This window comes from Ovis canadensis, chromosome 4 (assembly GCF_042477335.2).
Source record: "Ovis canadensis isolate MfBH-ARS-UI-01 breed Bighorn chromosome 4, ARS-UI_OviCan_v2, whole genome shotgun sequence".
In the NCBI taxonomy this organism is placed as follows: Eukaryota; Metazoa; Chordata; class Mammalia; order Artiodactyla; family Bovidae; genus Ovis; species Ovis canadensis.
Window position 1 is genome coordinate 53,378,028 of NC_091248.1, and position 25,123 is coordinate 53,403,150.

The window sequence follows — 25,123 nt, forward strand, 5'->3', positions numbered from 1 at the left end:
TTATTCCTCTTTGGGGGCCCATTACCATTCTTAAATATCTGCTGGTTCTAATTATCGTAACTCATGAAGGGAGTAATTCTCTTAACTCCTCATATAGACTGTGTAAGGGATTGCTTAAATTTGTGGAACATGCTCTGAGTTGGCTCTGGGTTGGTTCATGGGAAAACAGCATAGCTGTTGACCTAACTTTCTCATTCTCTGTGTACCTACACAGGGTTTACAATGTGCTTATAATAACTATTGATTGGATTTAGTGACTTTCTGTGCAACATTTTATTTTATAATTTGTGTAACTATATTTAAAACAGATTCGTGATTCCAAATTTTAACACCATTTCCATCCTTATGTCCCATAAAAGACTATGATAACAATTTACCACATGGATTCTTTGATTTGCAACTAACACTGTGATGCCCATTGTTTGGTATTTAGAAGTTAACAGCAAGCAGAAATAGTGTTATGAGAATTTCCATTTTATTAGACATAAGATCACATACTTTTCACATATACACTAGTATTATCAGCAGCAAAAATACATGGTTTTTTTGTTTGGTATTGTCTAATTAACTTTAAGTGGTGATTTGTGAATTGTATTATAGCACAAAGTCAGTTTATACTCACAAATATACATACAACCCCCCACTTACAGCTGTTGACTGTACAGTATCAATTAAACTATGGGGTAATTAGTACAAAAAGCAACAAATTTAAAATTTCATATTTTTTTGTATTTTAGCTGAAATAATCAAGATTTCACTTTTAACCTAATAACAATACAGTTGAAGGAAAAGAAAAATCACAGCTGAGAATCACTGCAAACTGATACATTAAGTGCCTCACCCTTACACATAAAAATATATATATATATTTAATCTAATGTGAAATGCAAGCATTGTTGAGCAAAAGGATGAATGTATGTTATAATTTTGTATAGAAATGTGTCAATTTTTGGTATAAAAACACTGCCTTTTTGCTTATTATAGAATCAGCTGATTCTTGGTGTAATGGGAGTTGATGTGTCTTTGGAAGATATTAAAAGACTAACACCACGTTTTACAGTAAGATGCAATTTTCTCTTGATATCTTTTTTATTTTAAAACTGTACTAGTTTAGCTTGTCTTTAAAGTATTAAGAAATTCTCAAAAATTGTGCATTTATCTTTGCAAAGCTACTAAATATTTAAAAGAATTCTTAAAAGAATGTTATAATATCATGTTACCTTTCTTTATATGTATTTAAGAATTTATTATTATTATTTTTCAGTTGTGCCCCAACGGCTATTATTTTGCAATTGATCCTAACGGTTATGTTTTATTACATCCAAATCTTCAGCCAAAGGTATGTCTATAATTTGTTTACAGTGATAGTGTTCTGTAAAATTAATGATTAATGTTCTTAATTAGGTTCATCATTTTTTGTTCACTATATAGCACTAAGTATAAAAAAGCATTTTATGTGTAATGTTAATACACGACAAAGCCACAGTTACGCGAAGATGTGAAAGCAGTTTTCATTTTTGCTTACCAGCTTAGCTCTGCAATATTCCTATCCAGTACCCAGCTAACCAGTAGTCCTGTCTCAGAGGCAGTCATTATCACCTCCTGGGCCTGAGCTTCGCACATCCTCCTTGGTGTTTTCATTAGGCTGTAAGGCAGTAAAGGCGGTTGCCTGGATGCCTGTAAACCTGATAGCATTATTCATGTTCCTCTCTGCAGAGGCCATTTCTCTCTCTCTTTGTTTTTGGTAATTCTCTCTCCTTTCCGTCTCCCAGACTTATAAAGATATGTATGAAATGAGTAAGTAAAACTCAGTGAGATGGACTTCGTAACTGGGAAGGATTTATTAATCAGTGAGTTATATGAAAGTTATAAAATTCCATACATTAAAGATTTTATCCAAATCTTTATACCTGTTTTCCCAGGGTATAAAATGCTTTCCTAAATATCTCATCCAATTCATTTCGCTTTTCATTAATAGCTTCCCAGGTAAAGCACTTATGTATCTATAGGTAAAGCTGGCAAAACCTTATTTGTTTTTAATTTATAAGCAGCTTCAAGTTATTATTTAACTTTGAAGATAATATTAAAGATACTTTAAACCATGCTTCAGGGAAATCTATGCAGACTTGTGCATACTATTTCCTTCTCCCCAGGCATAGATATTGAATGTTAGAGATATTTTAGGATATCAAGTAGGGTCATTAAAAATTATTCAAAAAGTAATAAGAACCATTAATATTGAATATTAAAACATATTTATTGTTATAACTAATGTCTGCATTTTATTTCTCACTCTGAAAATTACTTCCATACAAAATCCATCATTTTCTACATATTTCCTAATTATTTGTAGCTACTGATCACCCTGAATTATTTTTAAAGTTGTTACTTTAATGTAAATATGAGATAAGCATTTCACGTTATCATTAGTCTGTCACAGCTCTTTAAAAACATGTCAAGTTTCTTATAATAGAGTTGTTTATGATTGGCTAACATTATGATTTTTTTTATAATTGAAAATTTTTATCTTTCTGAATCTTAAGATTTGTAAAAACTTTATAGTATTATTTTGTATTATGTTGTATAGCCAATATATTTAAATTATATTCCCATAAGTAACATGATTTAAATGCTATAATAATATAATGTGCTGAAGAGTGTGAAGGACCCCTACTTTTATGTCGCTGGACATTTTATGATTGTGAGTCTAAACTCCTTCCCCAGAGGAACTAAAATATATCATAGACAAAATAGTAAAGAAGAAGAAGAATGAATATATGTAAATATATAAATCCATCATTTAGAGGTAATTATTTGAAAAGTTTTTCCCCTTTGCTACATTCTTATACTAATAACCAGTATTTATGTGAAAAATATTTTATTACTATTTGAATGCTTTAAACATGTTTCTGGCTCATACTTGGAATAATTAATTTACTAAAATTTTGAAAGCTATAAACAAAATATGAATTATTTATAAATTCATAGTAAAGCCCAAATGGTTGATTTTTCTTCAGGATTATGTTATTTTTTGTATTTTTATATAGGAAATTATTAAAAGAATAGTTTTAGAGAACCATTTAAAATGTTTGAACTATCAGTATATTTTTTCTGAAGTTCATGCTTTTGAATTAAATACGCTTATTCTTAACAGGTTAGATATTATAATTTCTTTTTGTGGGTGATGTTACTAGTTATACAGATAGATACAAGAACCTGATAAAGAATAATACAGTGTAATACAGTTGTTTAGAAACTGATAAATACAAAGGACCAATATGGTTAGAGTAGCATGCCAGCAAAATTAATCTTAATCTTTTTCATTCAAAATTCACCAGTGAAAATATGGAAAAATAATACCATGTTCCATAGTCCCCGTTATTTTTTAGCGAGATCAACATTTAATCTTACGCAGACATTCTTTGCTGAATGCCTTGTGTTTCCTCCTGAAACTATAATCTTAATTCAAATTATTTGAGTACAATTCTGAAGTTTTTAGAAGGCAGAAAAAGTATCCTAAAGCCAAGAATAATGGAAAATAAAATAGCTGTGAATCTTTTGCATATCTAATTTTCTAAGGAATCATTACTTATCTTCTCAAAGTGACTCTTCAGAGTCTCCACCATGACTATATTTTGACAAATGCTGAATTATGTATCCTCCTTTATTCCAAAATAGAATTTAGAATTCCTCCATTTTGTTTCATTGACATAACCACATTAGCTATACTTACTAGATATCTCATTTTTTATCAGTCTTAAGAAATATTTATTGTATAGGAAATTGTGAATAATTTACATTTTAGAAGTCAATATTTAAAATAAACCTACAGTGTTATGATTGAATTCACCATTTATTTGTTCCATAGGTACAATATTTGATGTCACTAACAAAGGCCCAGATTTGAGGGTTTTTGTTTGTTTGTTTTTGCCATTCCATGCAGCATGCAGGATCTTAGTTCCCCGACTAGGGGGAACTTCTATCGCCTCTGCAAGTAGAAGCATGGAGTCTTAACCACAGAACCACCAGGAAAGTCCACCAAGGCCACAAAGTTTAAGCGTTTAAGATTAAAACTTTTCAATATCCTATAATATTTATATTTTAACATATATGAATCATATACATTCTAAAATATTCCTCTTTTGTGCTTTTGTTTGTTTGTTTTATTTTTAAATCAGTATAGAGAATTCCCTGACCGTCCAATAGTTAGGATATGATGTTTTCACTGCCGTAGGCTTGGGTTCAATCCTTGGTCAGGGAACTAAGATCCTGCAAGCCAGGCAGCATGTGAAAATAAAATAAAATAAATCAGCATAAAAATTGTCTGAGAGAAAGCATCTTTCTCCTTTCCTACTTTATTACTTTTTTTTTAGGAATAAAAGGAAAATATTAGTAATTTTGCTTTAGACAATGTTAAGTAATTTTACTAGCTTTACATATTTTTTCACTAAAAATATTTTTGAACTTGGGTTTATTAACTCATCATGAACTTCGTGATACCTGTTTCTGATTGAGGAAATATCTGACCAAAATTGATGATAAGGTAGAAGCTTTACCCAGGTTGATATATAGTATGATGAATTACCATCTTTCTGTTGCTTCAGCCTATTGGCATAGGTATACCAACAATTAATTTAAGAAAAAGGAGACCCAATGTTCAGGTAACTGAAGTTAGCAGTGCCTTCAAATTTGCTAAATCAGTGTTGCGATCAAGCTTCTTTTCCTAAAAGCATATGATTAATGCCGCCTTTCTTGATAGCAAGCTTCCAGAGCATGAGATGGAGATGAGCATCATTTCTCAATAAATTGGAGCAAAAATGTTATTAATGATGGCAGAGGGTATGCATTTGCTGACTAAAGACTGCTAGCAAATTATGTAACAATGATAATCAAGTAATCACAAAATTAAAATTAGGTTGGTTATTAAATATTATTGTGAAATCAGTGTCAAATCCATGTAATCCTAACAATTGGTTGTAAAATTAACTTCTAAGTGGAAATAAAAATACCATTCTGATATCTAATTTCTCTGAATCACACAATTTAAGCAGAAATTCTGGGGGATCTCTAAAAGTATATTTTCGGGTTAGCAGTTAGAGAAAGTTCATGTCACCTAATTAAAAATGTCCAAAATTGCAAATTAATATTGTCTGGAAAACTCACTTGCAAAATCTTTCCTCTGGTGGGAAAATAACTTAAAACATTAACACTAAAAATAATAATCATGAAAGGATTCTTCCTATAGTTTAGTAAAGTTTAGTAAGAGCATTTCAAAATTTTGAAGAAAATTCAGTAAACTTAAGTTTTCATAAAACTTAAGGTTTCATATGTAAGCCTATTTTTTTTTAGAAATGGTGATATTGTAGTGGAGAGGTAGTGTGATATTAATGGATTGCTACACTATGAATTTGTAGAACTGAACTCCAGTTTGTTCTACTTATAACAAACATTCTCCTTGAGTAGTGCACTAAACCCCGTGGTACTTCAGTTTCTTCATCTGAAAAGTAGGAAGATGAAACTAATAATGATTTCCTATCCTACATAGGATATTCTGAGGAAGTTAAATATAGATATAAATCCCCAGCTCCATCTCCTGAAAATTCTGACTTAATTTGGCCAGGGATAGGCCCTAGGCTTATGAATAGCTTTAAAGATTCCCAGGGAATTCTAAAGAACTGAGCCTTTGGATTAATAAAAACTTCAGTTCCCTTCTAGCTCTAAAATTCTGTGACAATCTGAATTTCATGTTGCTGTGTCAATCTTCATATCTTTTATGTTCCTCTACAGTTAAAATTTGTCTTTTCTTGATTTATTAAATTGTTTTATGTTACTCCTCTTGCATGTTTCTTTTTGTGTATTACCTTAAATTATACTTGTTGCAGTCATGTGCATTTTAGTGAATTTTTAGTTTTGTGATATTTTCAAATATTGCATGTAAATATTGTGATATTATTTAAAAAAACAACCTGGAAAATGGTTTATTTTTGTTTTAAGGAAACTTCAAATGGCAAACTAGCAACCACACAAGACTTCTAAATTTAGAAAATATTTTTTAAACTATGTAGTAGTTTTAATAATGCTGTTAATTATTTCAACTTAAAATTTAAGAACATTACATTCTGCCTTTTATTTTAGTTCCACAAATAGTATTAATCATTTTATTAGTTTATATTTAAATTTTTCAAGTGAGGATTGTTGGATATTTAAAACATACTTTAAAATATTTAAAAAATGAAACTATTGGGAACGCAGGGACTGGATTCAGTTCTCATGCGTCTCTTGGTACTTTTCAATATGAGTCTGCTTTTGAATTTTTCTGTCACTTTACTTGTGATGAGTCTTTTAAAAACTGGTCAGCCAGATTGCCATATACAAAGTACAAGTGATGCATTGACATTTTTCTTTTATGATTTCCTTTTCCTCTCTGTGTCTTTATATGTTGGATTGGGACATGATCTTCATATTGCCAATTCTTCCTGATAATGCCTCCTCCATGCATGCTGTTTGGGTCTGGTCATGCTATGCATTATCCATTGCATGTAAGATGATATTCTTATTTATGTTTATATTTTATCATTTTATTTTGACTTTGTTTTGCAGTGAGTTAAAATTGTCATGCTGATAGGGTGTTTGTGTAAAGATAATTTATTTCATATGACTTTAAGTAAGGAATTTAGAATAACTGTCAACTTTAGAGTCTCCTTTTGATAGAAGTGTGCTCAATTTCATACTTTAAGCAAAGGACTAGAATTATTTTCAATGCTGATTTTTATTTTCTTCTTCAGAAACATGTTACTTTTCAAAAGAGTATTTACTTCCAAACCAGTAAAATGCTGCCTAAAAAAAAATCAGTATTTTAACCTGTTGAACAATCCAATACTTATTTTCAATAGTCTAGAACTTTCTGAATTTAGATATCAGTTTCATAAGCAGTGAATTATTTTTTAATAGATGTGCCAGGCACAGTTTTTTTTTTCTTTTTTTTTTAAGAATTCCCATTCATTAAAACCCATGGAAATTATATATTTTTCATTATTTAAATGGAATTACTCCCTAAAGGCATTTCTGTCATTATTATAAAACATGCTATGTATATTGTGTTATTCAGCATTTGATATAAATATTTAATTTTAATACATTTCATTTTTGGCATTGTCTTTTGTAGTCAGCAGTTGTAAAACAGTGTTCAAAATAATGGTGATTCAGATATATTTTGGAAGAGCCTGTGAGGCTGTAATTTTTTAACTTCCAGTGACCTTGCACTAATATGGCATAATTTGTGTTTATTACTTCTATCTAATTAGTTATAACATATTGATGGTATCTAATTTAGTAAACATTAAAATCCAGTTTCTAAATTTTTAAAGTTGTAAAATTATAGACATGTATTATGATTTTATGTTCTAGTGAACTTTGAAATTCTACTACTACATGTTGCATTACTAGTGTTACAAGAGAATACTATATGTTTGTTTATCAAATATTTTGATGTCCTTACTTTATGATTAAGAAAATTTTTAAATGTCACGTGGTCATTTCATATCCTGATTAAAGAAAAAAAAGCTGTAAGTGGATCTTTAGAAGTCATATTCCCACAGGATTTGTGATTATAAATGTCCCACCTAATACAGGACTCAAAATATAAGTATCTTCAGTTGGTGATAATCAGAATTTGCCACAATTAAGGCTCAAATTCCTAGCCTACTTATTATTACTTTAAAATATATATGAAAGAATCTACATTTATACAGTTATTTAGTCAGCTTTTCATATATCTTAGGTAAGTAACTTTTATGGAATTAATTCTATTATTTAAATATCCCTTGAATTATTCTCTAGACAGCATTTTACAATGTCCTATATGCTTAATTATTCTCTGTGTAGAACCCCAAATCTCAGGAGCCTGTAACTTTGGATTTCCTTGATGCAGAATTAGAGAACGATATTAAAGTGGAGGTAAGTGCAGTTGGCCTGAACAACACCTTCCCATCAGATGCTGGGATTCTTCTAGTCCACAGGATTTGTTGAGCATTTTCATTGTGTTGGTTCTCTCTTTGGCCTATATGCACAAAGATGACTGTTTTTTGTCTTTAAAAATTTCCAGATCCTAGGCTCCCTCATCCAAAAGATCATATGAAAAGGAATAAATATTTAAAATTGGGTGTGACCTTAGTTTTTTCTTTCTTTCTCCTTCTACAGGTAGAGTTGTGTATTTCAATACAAATATAACTTGTAAATTTCAATTGAAAAAACACAGGGAGGAGGATGTTGCCATAGAATTGAAAGAAAATTTTCAGAGAATTTAACCACTCAATAAGCAACATGAGGAAAGAAGCTGCCATGTTTTTCTTACTACTCTATTGTCAGAAAATTTCTGTTTTCTTTCAAAACCAACATTGCATGCCACTTCCTCTGAGGGGACGTTCCATAATAATAAAGTGAAAAGTGAAAGTGTTAGTCGCTCAGTTGTGTCCAACTCTTTCAACCCTATGAACTATCTGCTCTGTCCGTGGGATTCTCCAGGCAAGAATACTAGAGTGGGTTATCATTTCCTTCTCCAGGGCATCTTCCCAACCCAAGGACAGAACCCAGGTCTCCTGCATTGCAGGCAGATTCTTTATCATCTGAGCTACCAGGGAAGCCCTCCATAATAATAAAGATAATTATTAATAATAACACTTATTGAGTACGTGATATGTGTCAGTCATGGCTTTTCAAGAGCTTCTGAAATAGGTTCATTGTTTTTGTTGTTATTACTACTGTTACTGTTATTATTATGTCTGTTGTACTGATCTATTTGAGGTACAAGAGGTTACATAACTTTATCTCCAGTTACTCAGCTATTAATAGTAAGTAGCAGAACCAGAATTTGAACCTGGCTCTCATGTGCCAGAGCAGAGATTTCTAAGATTCTTTCAAGTGGATTAACTCTGTCTCTTATCTATTCAAAGACTCTCGTATTTCTTTTACAGTTGGTCACACATTTGTACCTGCTTTCCACATTTTACACATTGACTCCCTCAGTGTAGAACGATAAAGTCTATTTATTATAATTACCTTAGACTGAGGCATAGTGCTGGGATATTTTAAGTAAACAATGAATATCTGTTGTAAAGTGTTCTGACAGGATAACGTAAAATAACAATAATCCAGTAACTTTTAAAAGAATATTTCCACACTTGTTTGGTCTGTTGAGTGTCTGCATAAAGTAACTGTTTCAATTTCCCTTAGATTCGAAATAAAATGATAGATGGAGAAAGCGGAGAAAAAACATTCAAGACTCTGGTTAAATCTCAAGATGAGGTAAGAATTAAGCCAGATTTATTCTTAAATAAAATGTATATGTTAATAATAATAATTGACATTAGTGGTCAGTCTGATCTAGTAAAACAATATTTATTCATCAAACAGAGATATTTCTAGTAAACAAATCTATTTAAAGCATTCCTTGCTGGAGGGATATTTTCAGTAAGATTTTTAAATCTGAAACTTTTATAAAATAATGTTGCTATGGTTTCTTAATATATTGTTACGTCACTAATAATATTCTTGAAAATTACATTTTAAAAAATTTTATTGAAGTGTAGTTGATTTACAATGTTTCAAGTATATAGCATAGTGTTTCAGCTATACATACATATATATACATATATGTTATTTTTAGATACTTTTAGGTTATTACATAATATTGAATATAGTTCCCTGTGCTCTATAGAAGTTCCTTGTTGGGCTTCAAAAATTGGATTTTATGTCTCCATTTTTTCTATCACAATATGAAATAGAACACACAGTATAATGTCCTGCCGTGTTCTTTTAGGCCATTTTAGTCATACGATTTGAAGTCAGTACTTAATAGCTATATGTTTTCTATGGCTTGTGCACGCAGATGTTTTAATTGTTGAGTTCCATACATTAAGTTTTTTGTTTCTTATTTACTTGTTTCTGGCTGGGTTTATTTTCTTTTACTCTTTCTGCATGATTGCCCAGCATTTAAATCTGAAATTAAATCGAGAAAACATAGCTACCACTGTAAAATCACTGATACAACTATGTAATGCTTGTATTGTTTTATAATGACATTGGGAAATTCCTTGTGTATTGAAAGGTGTCAATCCATTATCAGTCACATGGGGATATGTGTTTGTATATTTGGGTATTTGAAACATACATAGAACCCACCAGCTTTTGAGCCTAGAAATTTAATTTAAACTTTATGTATAATTTATGTCTTATTTCCTCATAATCTCATCCATTTTAAGTGTAACGATTCTCCTGAGTTTGTTAAATCCATTTTAAGTGTAACAAATCTGAATCTGAATCAGCAGAATTTTTTCCCTAAGATGAAGCCAGGATCCAAACATAGTCCTTCATTAGCACCTGCACTTTCTCACTTTAATCAGGAGTCCCTGTTACCAGAACACAAGGGGGTACACATCAGTGTCAGTATTGAAATTTGAAATGTGTTGTTGAAATGTCAGCTCTGTTTACTTAGAATTTAGCCATGCTGTTTATACCTTCACTTTTCTGAAAAAAGAGGTAAACCATTCAGCAATTCTGCCAACTTCTCTCTGTTGGTCTGCCAAAAAGAACTCTTTGACCTGTACCTTCTTTTTTTAAACTTATAAATCAATTTTGTTTCTATTGTCACTTTTTAATTTTTTCCTCCAACTTACTGTAAATTCTTTTTTTTTTTTACCAATATCCCCCCATAGACTTTTCATATTAATTACCTTGAAGAAACTGGTGTCTTGTGTCTTTATTTCTCTAACTTGATACTGTTTTTGTTATTCTTTTTTTTTTATATATAACTTGTGGGACAATACTAATTTGCCCTAGTTTTTTAGGAGTAGTAGTAAATATATAAACATTTTTTTATAATTCTTTTAGGAATTTTCTCAGTCCAGAAACTTCCCGTGCACTTCCTGTCTGCTCTCCCCCATCTTCCACACACATAAATAAAGCCATGGGGATATGAGATATATAAAACAACATTGTGTAGTTGTTATAAAATAAACTTGAAATCATGCATTTTCCTTCATCCTGCCAGTTAAAGTCCTCTTGAAGATTCATTTTCCGAATCAGTAAATTGTGGAAAAGAAGAGTATTTCATTTACTCCAAGGGCTTGATTAAATGAGACAGGGAGTGTAAAATGTTTTGTATATTACCTAATATCAAGCAATAACTTTAGTGAATATTATTGTTCTGCTGAGGATGACGACACTGGAGGTAACTGAAAATATTTAAAAAATGCATATGTATCATCACTAAACCTAACGGAAGAAGGAATGATAATTTATTTACTACCCTTCAATAGCTACATAAGAAAGATTCAATATCTATGAAGTCATTTAGCTCTTTCTTCCTTTCCCTGGTGGATATAGTTGTTTTTCTCCGTCACTAATATTAAGTAATTAGTATCTAAGATAAATACTGTAATAATAGCTTAATAAGAACTGCTACTGCTGATCCTGCTGTTTAGTTGCTCAGTTGTGTCTAATTCTTTGCAAACTTATGGACTGTAGTCTGCCAGGCTCCTCTGTCCACAGGATTCTCCAGGCAAGAATTACTGGAGTGGGTGGTCATTTCCTTCTCTAGGGTATCTTCCTGAACCAGGGATGGAACATGTGTCTCCTGCTTGGCAGGCAGATGTTCACCACGGAGCTTCATGGGAAGCCCTTAATCAGAAGAGTAATATGCTAATCATACATTTGGATCTAGACACTGCATTAAATTCCTGATATTACCAATTTATCTTAAACATACTCTACTAGGGAAATACCTGAGTGTTATGTAATATTTCAGTCGTTTCATTATTAAAAGTTATTTTTTAAGAAATGTTTTCAGTTTTGACGTTAATAATTTGGTATATATTACTGATTTTAAATTAAGATTTTCCACTTAAATGTCCTTAAAATTTATCATGTGGGTACTTTTTTTCCTAAAACTTTGCTTTACACACGCACATAACAAAATAAATAATTGTAGAGTGGAATAGATCAGACATTTGTGAAGAAGGGTATGGAATCACCACTGAATTTATAAATAGAGCCTAATGTTCTGCTGTTCTTATAAATTAACATATAAAAAGTGATCATAATCAAGTTCAACTCTTTTTTAGAGATACATTGACAAAGGAAACAGGACATATACATGGACTCCTGTCAATGGCACAGATTACAGGTAATTAACCATATTTATACGTGTGCTTATAAAAAAAAATTCAGTTCAGTGTCTTTTACCTATTTTTAGTATCTGTTTTTCCAGTGGATGAATATTGTTTTTGTATATTCTCAAGCTGTTCTCAATGTAATTAAAATAGAAATATTATCCTTTCCAACATTAAAATGCATTAAAGTTATACATTATTATTTTCAAAATGGGTAAGATGGGGGAAAGCTAGAAATATAAAATTTAGAAATGAAAATTTGTATGATATATTTGATATTTTGTATATTTATGTTAGTAAAATTTGACAAAATCCCCTTACTTTTTAGTCATGACCTCCACTGACTTCCTCATTTAAATTGTTACACAGTTTACAGTACTTAAATTTAGATTGCAGATTAACTTAAAACTTCTCACATCATCGTATAATCTGATATAAAATGCTCAACTGATATAATATAACCCCATGAGTAGAAATTCTGTAACATACTGATTCTTCCAGTTGACTGGACTTTGAAAAACTGGACAGACTAGTACCCTAAAATTTCTTGGAAATTCTTCATTCTTCAACACTTGCTGAGCATTTTCTTTGCTTGCTCTAACTTTAAAGTCACCTCTTTCCCTGTGGTCCTGCTTTCTACAGCCTCGTAATACTGAAGCTGATACGATTATGTCCTGCTTATTCATTCTCTCCTCCTCCTCCTTCACATCCCCACCTTTGGATTTCATGTCACGAGACAATACCGCCTACTATTCCTCCCTTGAAATAGTCATTCCCTTCTCATTTCAGGGATGTTGATTCCTGGCCTGGTTGCCACCCTCTCTTCCATTCACGTGGATCACTGTTTCTCAAACTATTTGGGCCATACCCACAGTTATATTTAAAAACAAAATGTTTACTAAAATAAACACTAAAAGATGAAAAGTCAAGTGGACAAGAATTTTTATTGGATTTCATAGACATAAAATTAGTCTGTCAGATTACTATAAAAATTTCTAAATGCTTACTCTCATTTTCTGTACTTAACTACTCATGACCTGCTAATGGGTAGTTTGCAAATGGGCCAGGTTCCCTGGACATACTTTAAATACCACTGGCATAGATGATTTTTCTGGTGCCTAGACTCTCGGTTTTTCTGTCTCCTTCTCTCTGATGATCTTGTCAATTCCCAGTCTTAGCTATCTGCTTCAAAGTCATGTCCTGCAACTCTTAACATTCAGACTGCAAGTCCTTCATAGTCTTAATTTGAGGTGTCTTTTTTTTTTTAATCCAACTGTCAGATGACTACATTTTAGCTTTCCATCCCCTCCTTCTGATAGCCCAACTGCAGCAATTCTTTGACTCAGTTGAGACCTGAAATCCATCAACTCCTGAGACCTTTCATTGTCCTTGCCTTCCTCATGTGCGTGTACCCATTATTTCAGCATAAATTCATTGGATCTTATTACGTTCTCTCTCTTATATTAATGCCATCAACTCGTAACCAAGTATAGCAAAGAGTAGTTTGACCAATTTCAATCCTAGTTAAATTATTACCAGTACCACACAGCATCTGCACAGCTACAGATGGGGAAAATAAAATATTCCTTGACTGATAATGTCTAAAACCTCTCAACCTCAAGTAGACTTCAGGGGTGCCTGCTGATCTCAATAGTCCAATAAATTTAGGAGGCTTCTAGATGACTTTTGATAGCTTCACTCCTCAAACCCATCTCTTTCCCATCCATTTTCTCTGTTGATCTGAACCTCTATTTTTCTCAGTGAAATAGGAAGCAATGAAAAGAGACCTTCTCCCACCATAGAACGTAACTACTTGCATCTGTTTCTCCATCTCCTATCTCTATTTCTTTTCATAACACAAGGGTCATATTTCACAAGAGTCATAGTATTAATACTTAAGTTATCTTGTTTCATTTATCTATCTACAATACTCCAATAATTTGCTGTCTTAATGTCTATAAAATGTAAGGTTTGCCACAGCCATTAGAAGCCTTACAGCATGTGACTTCATTTACCATCAGTTCTCTGAAGTTGTCATCTCAGAGTCTTCCCTGAACCACCTTCATCTCCATCCTCCTTGCTGCTCCTCATAAACCTGGAGCCACTCTGCCTCAGGACCTTTGCACCTAACTTATTTCTCTGAGGATGTAAAGTGCCTCATCATTTCACATTATATATATATATATATGTATGTACACATATATACTTCCCTGGGGGCTCAGATGGTTAAGCATCTGTCTGCAGTGTGGGAGACCCGGGTTCGATCCCTGGGTCAGGAAGATCCCCTGGAGAAGGAAATGGCAATCCACTCCAGTACTATTGCCTGGAAAATCCCAGGGACAGAGGAGCCTGGTAGGCTACAGTCCACGGGGTCGCAAAGAGTCGGACACGACTGAGCGGCTTCACTTCAACTTCACTTCACACATATATATGAACCATATATAAAGAAATTTATTTCTACTGTTTACTGTTATTATCACCATTAAGTTCTAAGAAGGCAACATTCTAAGACTGTTAAACTCTGAGATTATAAGATTGTTGCCTGCTTCATTTACTTTTGAATCATCAGAATATAAGGCAGGGGCACACAGTAGACATTCTGTATATCTTTAGACAGTTAAGTAGATTTTCAACTTGTTTCTTTCTGTCAAATTCAAATAATAGTGTCCAAACTTCCATTGAAATATTCAAATATGAAGGATTCTTTGACTACATATTAATGTATGATTAATATGTAGCCTAATTAATAGGCCGTGGCAGACTCAACCATTCATTTCCTAATAAAACCAAACTATATTCCTCCTGCCTCTGCCTGAGAGCATACACCTAACTTTGCTGGAGAACCTAGAGTGCTGGGATCCTCTTAAAGCTGTAATATTATCCTCGGGGACCATTGCCTTTTGTGTTGCTAGGATGGCATGCAGACTCAATCTAGAAGAGGAGCCCACGGATAGTAAGCCATGATACATCACTACATGCCAATATTTCTCCGTCGTTTTAGTTTTTCACATAAGTTTGAATCCACTGAAAAATACCAGCATGACTCTTTTACTTGTATGTATCTCTTGATTTCTCTCATTGCTATTAGGCATTTCTTTATACATATACCATCTTTATGTAACAGTATATACATAGGTCATTTTTTTTCCCTTCCTCTTCCATGGGTATTGCCAGCTTGATGTTTTTGGATAAACTTGACAAACGGTGTAATAGCCAAGAGGAAATCTGGGAGTCCTGTCTCTATAGAGATGACTTCATGATAGGAATGTGCTCTTTGCCTCTGTTGGTTAGACAAATAAATTCCAAGTTAGAAAAACGGTTTCTTTTTGACCCTGACAGTGAGTCATTCTGATGGTTGGTCCTACTGCTGTCATAATTACACCCTGGGGGAATTTTAAATTATTATCCCTAAATGTTTTTAATAATCTCACAAATGCCTCTGATATTCCTCCCCTTCCCCTCCCACCCCCAGTCATAACTCAGGTAACCAGATTAATGTTCTTTTCTTCAGTTCTGAGCATTTCTCTCCTTGTTCACAGAACTTTAGTCTCTTCCCATTTTCATTCGAATTCAGACTTACACGCTTGAAATTCACATCGCGCGTCTCTAGCCTAACCTTTCTGCCCTGTCATTTACCCCACCGTCCTCCCCACAGTAACTGCTATTCTCTGAACAAGCCTCAATTTCATCATCTATGCATGTTTTCTTCACACATTCCCTTCACAAATCTATAACTTTGGGACAGATCAAATTTATTTTCATTGTAAGTACTCCCTTGAATCTCTGTACAAAGAAATTCACAAATAACAAAGTAGAACAAAACATTACATCTAAATTGAAAAAAATGGAAGTGTTTTTATGTAATGTATGAGCTATCAAATTTTGCTTAGTGATTTCTGTTTCCTTAAGCTTTGATATAACTTAATATATTTTGAAGTATAGAAATTATTTGAATAGAATATTTTCTTTTTGATGAAGAGTGATTTTATGGTGATGTAAATGATGGAATAGAAAAGCATGTTATATTCCATTTAACTAAGTTAACCATGTTTATGGGAGTTGCAAAAATATTGCTTGGGCTGTACCATCCATCTGGTGGCCACTGCCTTTATTAGATTTTAATCCCTTGGAGAAAATAAAGCAGCCTTAGTCAGTTGGTTTTATATGGAGAAAGACAACAAAGACTGCATATGGCAGCATCATTGACTTGGAATGTTGATTAAAGATCTTATCTGCTATAGGTTTAAAAAATAACTATTGCCTTAAGATAAAAAATCATTATGTGTAATTACATGTTTCTATAAAATATAGATATTATTAATAATAGTAACTTGAGACTTGCAGGCCAATAAAATGTATATATGATATGTCAATTTTTAAATTTCTATTGTGTTCCTCATGGGTTTCCACACTAATTTTTATGGTACGTGAGCTGTAACCCAAGCTTGCAGTGTGACACTGTAGCAGCCACATGATATATTGTTATCAGTTTTAATTTGAAGTTTCTCTTAGTAATAAATGCTGATGGGGCATTAAAATGTCCTAATTTCCCTTGAGAGGAATTTGTGGGAGACAATCTTCAAATGCTCAGTAATTCTGTGCTACATTTTATAAATGGCAAGTGAATCAGGAAAGGTCATCTTACTTTCAGACTAATTGCACTGTTTTGTTTTTTTTTTAATCTCTTCTACCTTAAAGGAAGTTACCTTTAAAATGAATGTAGAGATTTTCATTAGATCTACGTAACATTTTGTTTCTCTGACCTTTACCCATAAGGGAAGTCTATGAATTACTTAATGATGGAGAAAGATTTGGGAATTGGAGGTAACAAGCATCCAATTATTTTGCTATGTTGACTGCATAATTAAATTGTAGCAAATCAGCCCTTGCTTTTTTCCTCTTCATGGAATGAATTTTTAACATATATTCATAAGAAGAAAAACCTGGAATTTTATATTTTGTCCTGTTCAATATTGTTCATTAAAAATGCATAATGGGATTACAGTTTGGACATCTGTATTCAGAACCTGGGAAACATGAGGCTTGAGTGATGTAAAAGATGATCTTCTACAAATACCTAGAAATCTCAGAAGCCTAGAAATGGACACATTTTTCTGTGTATTGCTAAATTAGGGGTTAGTAAAAATGTAAAAAAAAAAAAATTGTAAAAATGAATCTGAACAACTCAATTGGTCACTTTAATCAAGCATCACTTTTTTAAAATTTTAAAATAATAGTTTAATTGGGAATCTTAAGAGATTACCTCATTTTAGTTTCCTTCTGTATTCAAAGGATAGCAAAGGTTATTTGCAACCATCAGTACGGATAAGGAATAATTCTGCTCTGCACATGTTATCAGCCATTGTGAGAATAGAAGAATTGCATGTATGCAATTGTTACGGGAAACTGCATAATATTATGATTTTTTTTAATAATTCTTATGTGTATGTTCATTAATTAGCATCTTCAAAATGAGTAGGGTTACCTGCCTGTCTGTTTTTTCATTTGTACAGTCATATTAAGACAAGGTTGGATGACAGGCTTGACAGTCTTTGTGTCTAAAATGTTCTGAATCTTGCTTAAGAAGACTTGCACTGGAGATTTCCTTCAATGTGTACATCTACCATAAGACTAAAGTAACCTCGTGGCTCTTGTAAACTGTAAAAATCACGATGTTTCTCCTATTGTACCTATAACAATCTACCAAATGATATGGGATATCCACATTTAATGAACTTGAAACAAATACAGTTACACTGTTGGATAAGAACCAATGGGATGAGCAAAGGAATCTGAATTTCCCCTTCAAAAGACACAGGGGAAATTGCAAAGAGATGAGTTCTATAATAGTAGGTATTTAATCCTTCAAAAGAAAATATTTCAAATGATTGTATGCATTGTATAATACTAATAATACTTCTTATGTTTGTTATTGTTAATAGTGTACATTTGCTAGCAAGCACTGTAACAAACATGTCCCTACTATTCTTCTTTTTTTTTTTTCCCACAAAGTATTTCAATATACTTTTCTTGAAATATAGTATCCATGACATTTTCTTCAGCTAATTTATGGGCACCCTTAGTAGCTAATTTTCCTTGTGTCTATTCTGATTCCCTACAACGTAGAGTACTGGATAACTCTGGATGGCAAAACAAATTAAGTGCCTTATTTGCTGAAAGCATTTTCCTGTCAAAGTAATGTCTTTTCCTTCCCGTGAGGAAGATCTTTGGATTTCCCGTGAACTTGATGTGTCTCTTTTTTTTTTTTTTAAGTTATGTTTCATTTTTGTTTGTTTGTGTTTATGCTTCTCTTGTTTCTATTGCAGTTTGGCCTTGGTATTACCAACCTACAGTTTTTACTATATAAAAGCCAAAATAGAAGAGACAATAACTCAGGCCAGATGTAAGTACTGTGAAAGTGACTTCAGGGTCTATTTGTTATCTCCTAGTACCAGAGGTTTAAATACGTCTAGACTTTTGAATACCCAAGGCTTCTACCTTTTAGTAGGTGTTATTACCAAATCAACAGCAATGATTCTAACCCATTCCAAACATGCAAGGAACAAGAAATATTCTACATGGATAGAATATGAGCGGGTACTCCAGCCTCACTGGCAGTCCCCACCACTCTCCCCTGCCTTGCTCTGTGCTCATAGAATCATTGCAGTGCTGTTGTCCTCTGTTGCTGTTGTTTTAAGGGTCTGCTAACTGGCGCAACATGTTTCGCACAGTCTCTGCTCATGGCACTCTGCTAGTAAAGTTCCTTTTTTTTTTCTTTCTTTTCTTCTTGTTTTTGCATTCAGCAAAAATGATATACTCCACATCTGTGACATTGTTTGAATAAATTGCACTGGTCTTTGGCTTTGGTTTAGCAATTAACTCCCTTCTAATTATCCAAATTAATGTCCTCAGTAACCTAAATGGATTCATTTTTTTTACAACATCATTTGGAATGTGGAGTAATTATTAACACTAGCGCATATTTCAAGTCATTATTAATCTTTATTTTGTTTTGGGTGACTAGATTTAGCAAGGTGAAATGACCATCATATCCTTTACATATCACTCAAGTATTCCTGACCACCGAAATTTTTCCTGTTATGATAAAGTAAAAAATGTATGTGTATATATGTATGTATACACTTTTTATATCTGACCTTACATAAACTGCAATTTCTTTTGTTTCTATGTCAGTTCTTTTTTTGCTCTCCGCAGTCCTAGTTCTCATTGTAAATTGTGGTAATTTAGACATTTGTATTTCTACTTTCACTTGATAGATATGATGGTCTTTTAACAACCACTGACTTTGCATGAGCTAGTTCGTCACTTGATAAATGAGGGGATGACTAGTGGGTCTTTGATGATTGGTAAATGCTTCTGTGTATAGGCTAGCATCATTGGGATTGCACTTGAATTAGCCACTTTGCAAAATAGACCCTTGAAATAACCACAGTACAGAGAGGGTGCTCTAGTGGTAATTGACAGGACATACTTTCCAGTCTTCAAAAATGTGTCTTTTTTTTCCAGAACTACAGCTGTACATAAATAAACCTTTGATCTATGCACAATATTTTTATTCAAGAAAGTCATTGAATAAAATATTGTTTGTGACCCCCTTTGCTTTACCCTCTTTTTTTTTGTTTCCCTGCTTTCTCTTTCTGATGGATTTTCACAGCCAAAAAGGGCAGAATGAAGGGCAAGTATTTTCTTGTTGCTCAATTTCTTTTTCTTTAGTACACTTGACATTTCCACTGATATTTCCATTCCTATTGGATATTATCCTCTGTGCTTCTCATTTGCTAGATTTTCCTCCATGATCACTCAGACCTTAGTAGCAGAAAAGGGGGAAAGAATAAGCTGTGTTTTCATATATAACCTGTTCTACTTTCTGTTTTTTTCCTAAACTTGGATACTTGTGTGTTTATCCTTCCACTTACTAATTCATACTAATATGATGAATGCCGTTAATTCACTAGGGCATTAATGGGTTTATTGTAATAATTTTATTATAATATTGGTAAAATATTATGTTGATATTTTAAAGCAATACTTCTGGTGTAATGCTGACCTAAGTCATTTTTTAAAGGATATCTTGGTTACAGCAGGGTTAGTTAGTAAATGGGAAAATTATAGACCTAGCATTGTCTTTGATATGACCATTGTAATCCATGTTATGAAATTAAAATTGATTTTATTACAGTGAAGTATTGGGGGATCTCTATGTGTTTCAATTTAGGATGAAAGTCTATGTTTTTCCTTATTAGGTTATCTTTCTAATGACTTATTGACATCAAATATCAGGATGCATATTCCAATTCTTATCTAACCCTATAATATTACGTTTTCAGATTCAGAAACTCTGAAACCGGATAATTTTGAAGAATCTGGCTATACATTCATAGCACCAAGGTGAGTTTTGTTTTGTTTTCTCTTTTAAGGCTCATTGTGGATGTATAGGCGTTCAAGAATAGGTCAGAGTTGGGAGTCAAGACTGCTCTGGGTTATGCCATGTCAAATTATGGAACCAAAGGAAACAATAAGTTTAAAACTGAAGGAGAATTCTGTTCATTCATTCATTCACCCATTCAGGTACTTAGCAGCTGCCTTGTGCTAAACAGCGTGCCGACTTGGGGATCAGGTGGTGTCTAGGACAGATGGAGGTTCTGTTTTTGTTGGAGCCAACAGTGTATTCAACAAAAATGAAGAGTTGTGTATTTGCATTTGTGACTGTTTATCCACATACAGCTCTGTATCCATAAACACATACAGATGGATATGTATAGATATATACCTGTATGTGTGTGTATACACACAAGAATGTATATACCTCAGAGCACGACTAACGTCATTATTGATTTAACACAAATTTGGGGAAAATATATTTTAATATAGTGAGATTTTCTGACATAATTTTTAAGATGAGCATTCTTTCTCCTCCTACACAATTTTACTTCTCTTTCATATAATCCCCCTTTCCCTATCTCTGTACATCTTCATCTCTACCTCTATCTTCATATAATTATTCAGGACTCCATTCATGAATCCAAGATTATTCTTTATTTCTATTTCTTTCCTTAGTTTTTGACTCCCAGTCTCTGGCAGACACATGTAATAGTACACACCAACATAATTTCTATTACCCTAGGCTAAATTATTGAATAAAATACATTAAGAAGCTTGTAGTATTCACTTCTCTCATTTTTTCCTTCTTAAAGAAATTCCTTTCAGAAGGTTCCTAAAAATTGGTCTCAGTTATTCTTTCATTTTATTTCTGCACAAGCATATCTGAATTTTCTTCTTGAAAATAAGGCTTATATACATATATATATACACACACATATATATAAAACTTTTTCAGAAATCTGTGTTAACAAAGCATATTCCTGCTTTGTAAGTGACTGCCCTGGAGCAGCTTTCTTGCTTGGATTTCCTTCAGTGTGGACACTGCTAATCCCATCTCTTTCGACACTTGCCTCCTCTTGCTTGTTGACACACTTTTCCAGGTTTCTCCCTCCCTCCCCAGCTGCATGCTCAGTCTATTCCATGAGCTTCCCTTCCTGTGCACATCACTCACATGAGCTGCTGGCCTAGACCCTCTTATCTTCGTATTGTGCATCGATAGATATACCACAGACTCTCAAGTATTCTGTGCTTTGGTTTGGCCTGACAGCTGCCACGTCTCCAGGATGATCGTATCATCCAGAAACACAATAGATATAATATATAGTTTACTAACCTTACGTTAGAAGATCAAACAGTATACCTATTTCTAGACTTCATGTATACCCTACCTATTTCAATATGAAACATTCATGTTTGTGGAACCTGATGGGAATCTCTCTTCAGGGTGCTCCAAATTCATTATCTCCTGAACATTTGTCTTCTTTTGGGGGAGCTCTTCTTTCCATGTTGCCTCAGTAACAAAAATACTGTCCTCCCTAAATGCCATTCTTAAAAGCTGATAGACATAAAGAAAGGGAACAAAGATGTCTAACTTCTGATCAATCAATAAGTCTTGCCAAGCAGGATTTATCTTATGAGTATCCAGTATGTCTGTCAGATTCTGCTGCTTTTGTTCAGGCCAGTATCTTCTCTCACCTAAACTAGTAAGGCTGCCTCCTAACTGATCTCCCTGCCTCCAGTATCTCTCCCTTCCTTCCTATTTCTGTCTCCTTTTTGTAACTAGAGGGAATTTCTAAACTTTCAATAAAGTTGTGGTTCTCATCTGCTACATATTAGCCAGTGGCTTAGCACTGTCCTCATGATGATCTGTTCTGCAAAGGATGGCTTTCAAACATTCTGTCTCTAGATACCAGTTTACCAGTGTGGTACCCTATGCTCTAAATCAGGGGCTGACAAACTGGCCTGGAGACTGGCTGCCTGTTTTAAACGTGAAATTTTACTGGAACATAGCCATGGCCATTTGTTGAGGTGCTGTCTCTGTTTGTGACCTGGACCTTTTCAGCCCACAGAACCTGAATCATTCACTCTCCTACCCTTTAAGAAGCAATCTGCCAACCTCTACTTTAAAGTCCAGCCACACTAAACTTTTCTTAGTTCCTAAATGCGATTTATCCTGCTTACATTAACCTGCTATTCTGGATCAAACACACCCGCCACCAGTCCTTTCCAGACTCAACTTCACAGCTCCTCCACCTGGGAATTTCTTTCCTGTCCTCACTGGATTAGACATCCTTGCTGACTGCCTCACAGAGTCCTATATTTCCCATACTAGAGCCCTGGCCACATTTCATTTACTTTCCCCAACAGAGACATGATGGCAGCTCTTTGGCTTACCATTCAATATTCAATATCACATCTGCTGCCTGGCACACAGTAGGGGCTTCATAAATATTTGGTGACTGGAGAATCTATAAATATATGAAAAGTATTTTTAAAATCATGTTAATAATGCCTACAATCTTATAAACACTTTTTTGCTACAAGTAACTTTGAACAACTAAACTGCTGAAACTAGTTGGAGATGAAAAGCAGAATATTATTGTATAGCACAGAGATGAAATGGCATTGAGATACTGAGTGTGCTCTGTTGATGAGACTCTCCCTCCCATCTCAGATCAGTGATTTTCTGTGGGTAGCTTCTTGACTCGTTTCTCTTAATTTTTAAATAGCAGACCATGCAGATTGGCTTTTTCAACTTCACTCTTAAACAAGGTAGAAAGCATGGTAAATGTCCAAGTTCTCCTAGAGAGGATGAATATATCTCTCAATCCCAATTTGTAGGCAATCGATTTTGTTTAACTCAGCAAAGATTAGCATATGGACCTCTACTGCAGCCGTAAGTATGTTCAGCATCATGGCTGGAAGAGTGGAATCTGCCTGTAAATTTAGGGAAGGAGTAAATACCAGAGAAAGAAAGACACATTGTAGCTTGTAGGATAAATCAATGAGTGTCTCCCTCAGTTAACATATTAAGCTTTTTACATGCCATGATTACATTTACCCCTCAGAAGAATATAATATTTTAGAGGTGGCAAATAATATGGGATTTGAATCCATTTCATTGCTACTCTAAGGTATAAATATCTACACTGAATATGTAACTACTTCAGTTCAGTTCAGTCGCTCAGTCCGACTCTTTGCGACCCCATGAATTACAGCACGCCAGGCCTCCCTGTCCATCACCAACTCCCGGAGTTCACTCAGACTCACGTCCATCGAGTCCGTGATGCCATCCAGCCATCTCATCCTCGGTCGTCCCCTTCTCCCCCTGCCCCCAATCCCTCCCAGCATCAGAGTCTTTTCCAATGAGTCAACTCTTCGCATGAGGTGGCCAAAGTACTGGAGTTTCAGCTTTAGCATCATTCCTTCCAAAGAAATCCCAGGGCTAATCTCCTTTAGAATGGACTGGTTGGATCTCCTTGCACTCCAAGGGACTCTCAAGAGTGGGAATTTCAAAAGAACATCCAGTACACCTGAGCAAATATTTTTATAGGGGACATTTCCTAGGAAAGTGGGCATTGAATGTATATTCAAAGATTTGTGGAAAATAAACTGATAAAAATTAAGAAAAAGAAAAAAAAAATTGGTGAGGAAAGACAGACATTTATGTTACCCAGGATATCAAGCATATGTTTTTGTCACTGTTATTAATGGGGAACAGTGAAGCAAATTAGAGCAACACTATCAGAGTCTGTTTCCCAGATATTATTGTCATAGCTGTTACTCAGATTTCCTGCATCTTAGTTTCTTTACCAGCAAAATAGTGCTAACAATTATACCTGTCTTATAGAGTTTTTATAAGCTTTAAATGAGATAATACCACATGTCATATATACTTGTAAGTATATTTCTTAAATAATATATATTTAATGTAGTTCTTGGTAAGAGATGAGCTCTAAATAAATATTAGTTATTATTTATGGTTCTATAGTGGTAGGAGGAGGAGGGAGTGCTATTTAACAAAGAATGTTAAAAAGCAGTTATTTTAAAATAACAAAGGCAAAAGCTTGCAAATTTTAGAGGTAGAACCATTTCTGTTAATTCCTAAATAATTATACTATTTGATCCTGATTAGTACTCAGTTTTAACATTTCCTTCAGTCTTAAGACTACTGGAAAGGAAAGCATTGAGAATACAGATGCATGTAGCGTTCAGTTCAGTTCAGTTCAGTTCAGTTCAGTCGCTCAGTCATGTCCGACTCTTTGCGACCCCATGAATCGCAGCACGCCAGGCCTCCCTGTCCATCACCAGCTCCCGGAGTTCACTCAGACTCATGTCCATCAAGTCCGTGATGCCATCCAGCCATCTCGTCCTCTGTCGGCCCCTTCTCCTCCTGCCCCCAATCCCTCCCAGCATCAGAGTCTTTTCCAATGAGGCAACTCTTCGCATGAGGTGGCCAAAGTACTGGAGCTTCAGCTTTAGCATCATTCCTTCCAAAGAAATCCCAGGGCTGATCTCCTTCAGAATGGACTGGTTGGATCTCCTTGCAGTCC

General features: G+C 33.8%; 1 protein-coding gene across 7 annotated transcripts in view; it reads left to right on the plus strand.

Moving 5' to 3' along the window:
- Window positions 1-25,123, plus strand: part of CACNA2D1 (calcium voltage-gated channel auxiliary subunit alpha2delta 1) — a 541,059-nt gene that overhangs the window by 473,963 nt on the left and 41,973 nt on the right. For 2 of the 7 annotated variants that reach the window (XM_069586658.1, XM_069586662.1), the window contains 8 exons: window positions 985-1,059; window positions 1,265-1,339; window positions 4,605-4,661; window positions 7,885-7,956; window positions 9,232-9,303; window positions 12,120-12,181; window positions 18,494-18,570; window positions 20,516-20,576. In XM_069586658.1, coding sequence (XP_069442759.1) covers window positions 985-1,059; window positions 1,265-1,339; window positions 4,605-4,661; window positions 7,885-7,956; window positions 9,232-9,303; window positions 12,120-12,181; window positions 18,494-18,570; window positions 20,516-20,576 — 551 coding nt within the window. Of the gene's footprint in view, window positions 1-984; window positions 1,060-1,264; window positions 1,340-4,604; window positions 4,662-7,884; window positions 7,957-9,231; window positions 9,304-12,119; window positions 12,182-18,493; window positions 18,571-19,842; window positions 19,864-20,515; window positions 20,577-25,123 lie in introns of all 7 variants that reach the window. The other 5 variants (XM_069586656.1, XM_069586659.1, XM_069586660.1 and 2 more) reach the window with 5 other exon arrangements.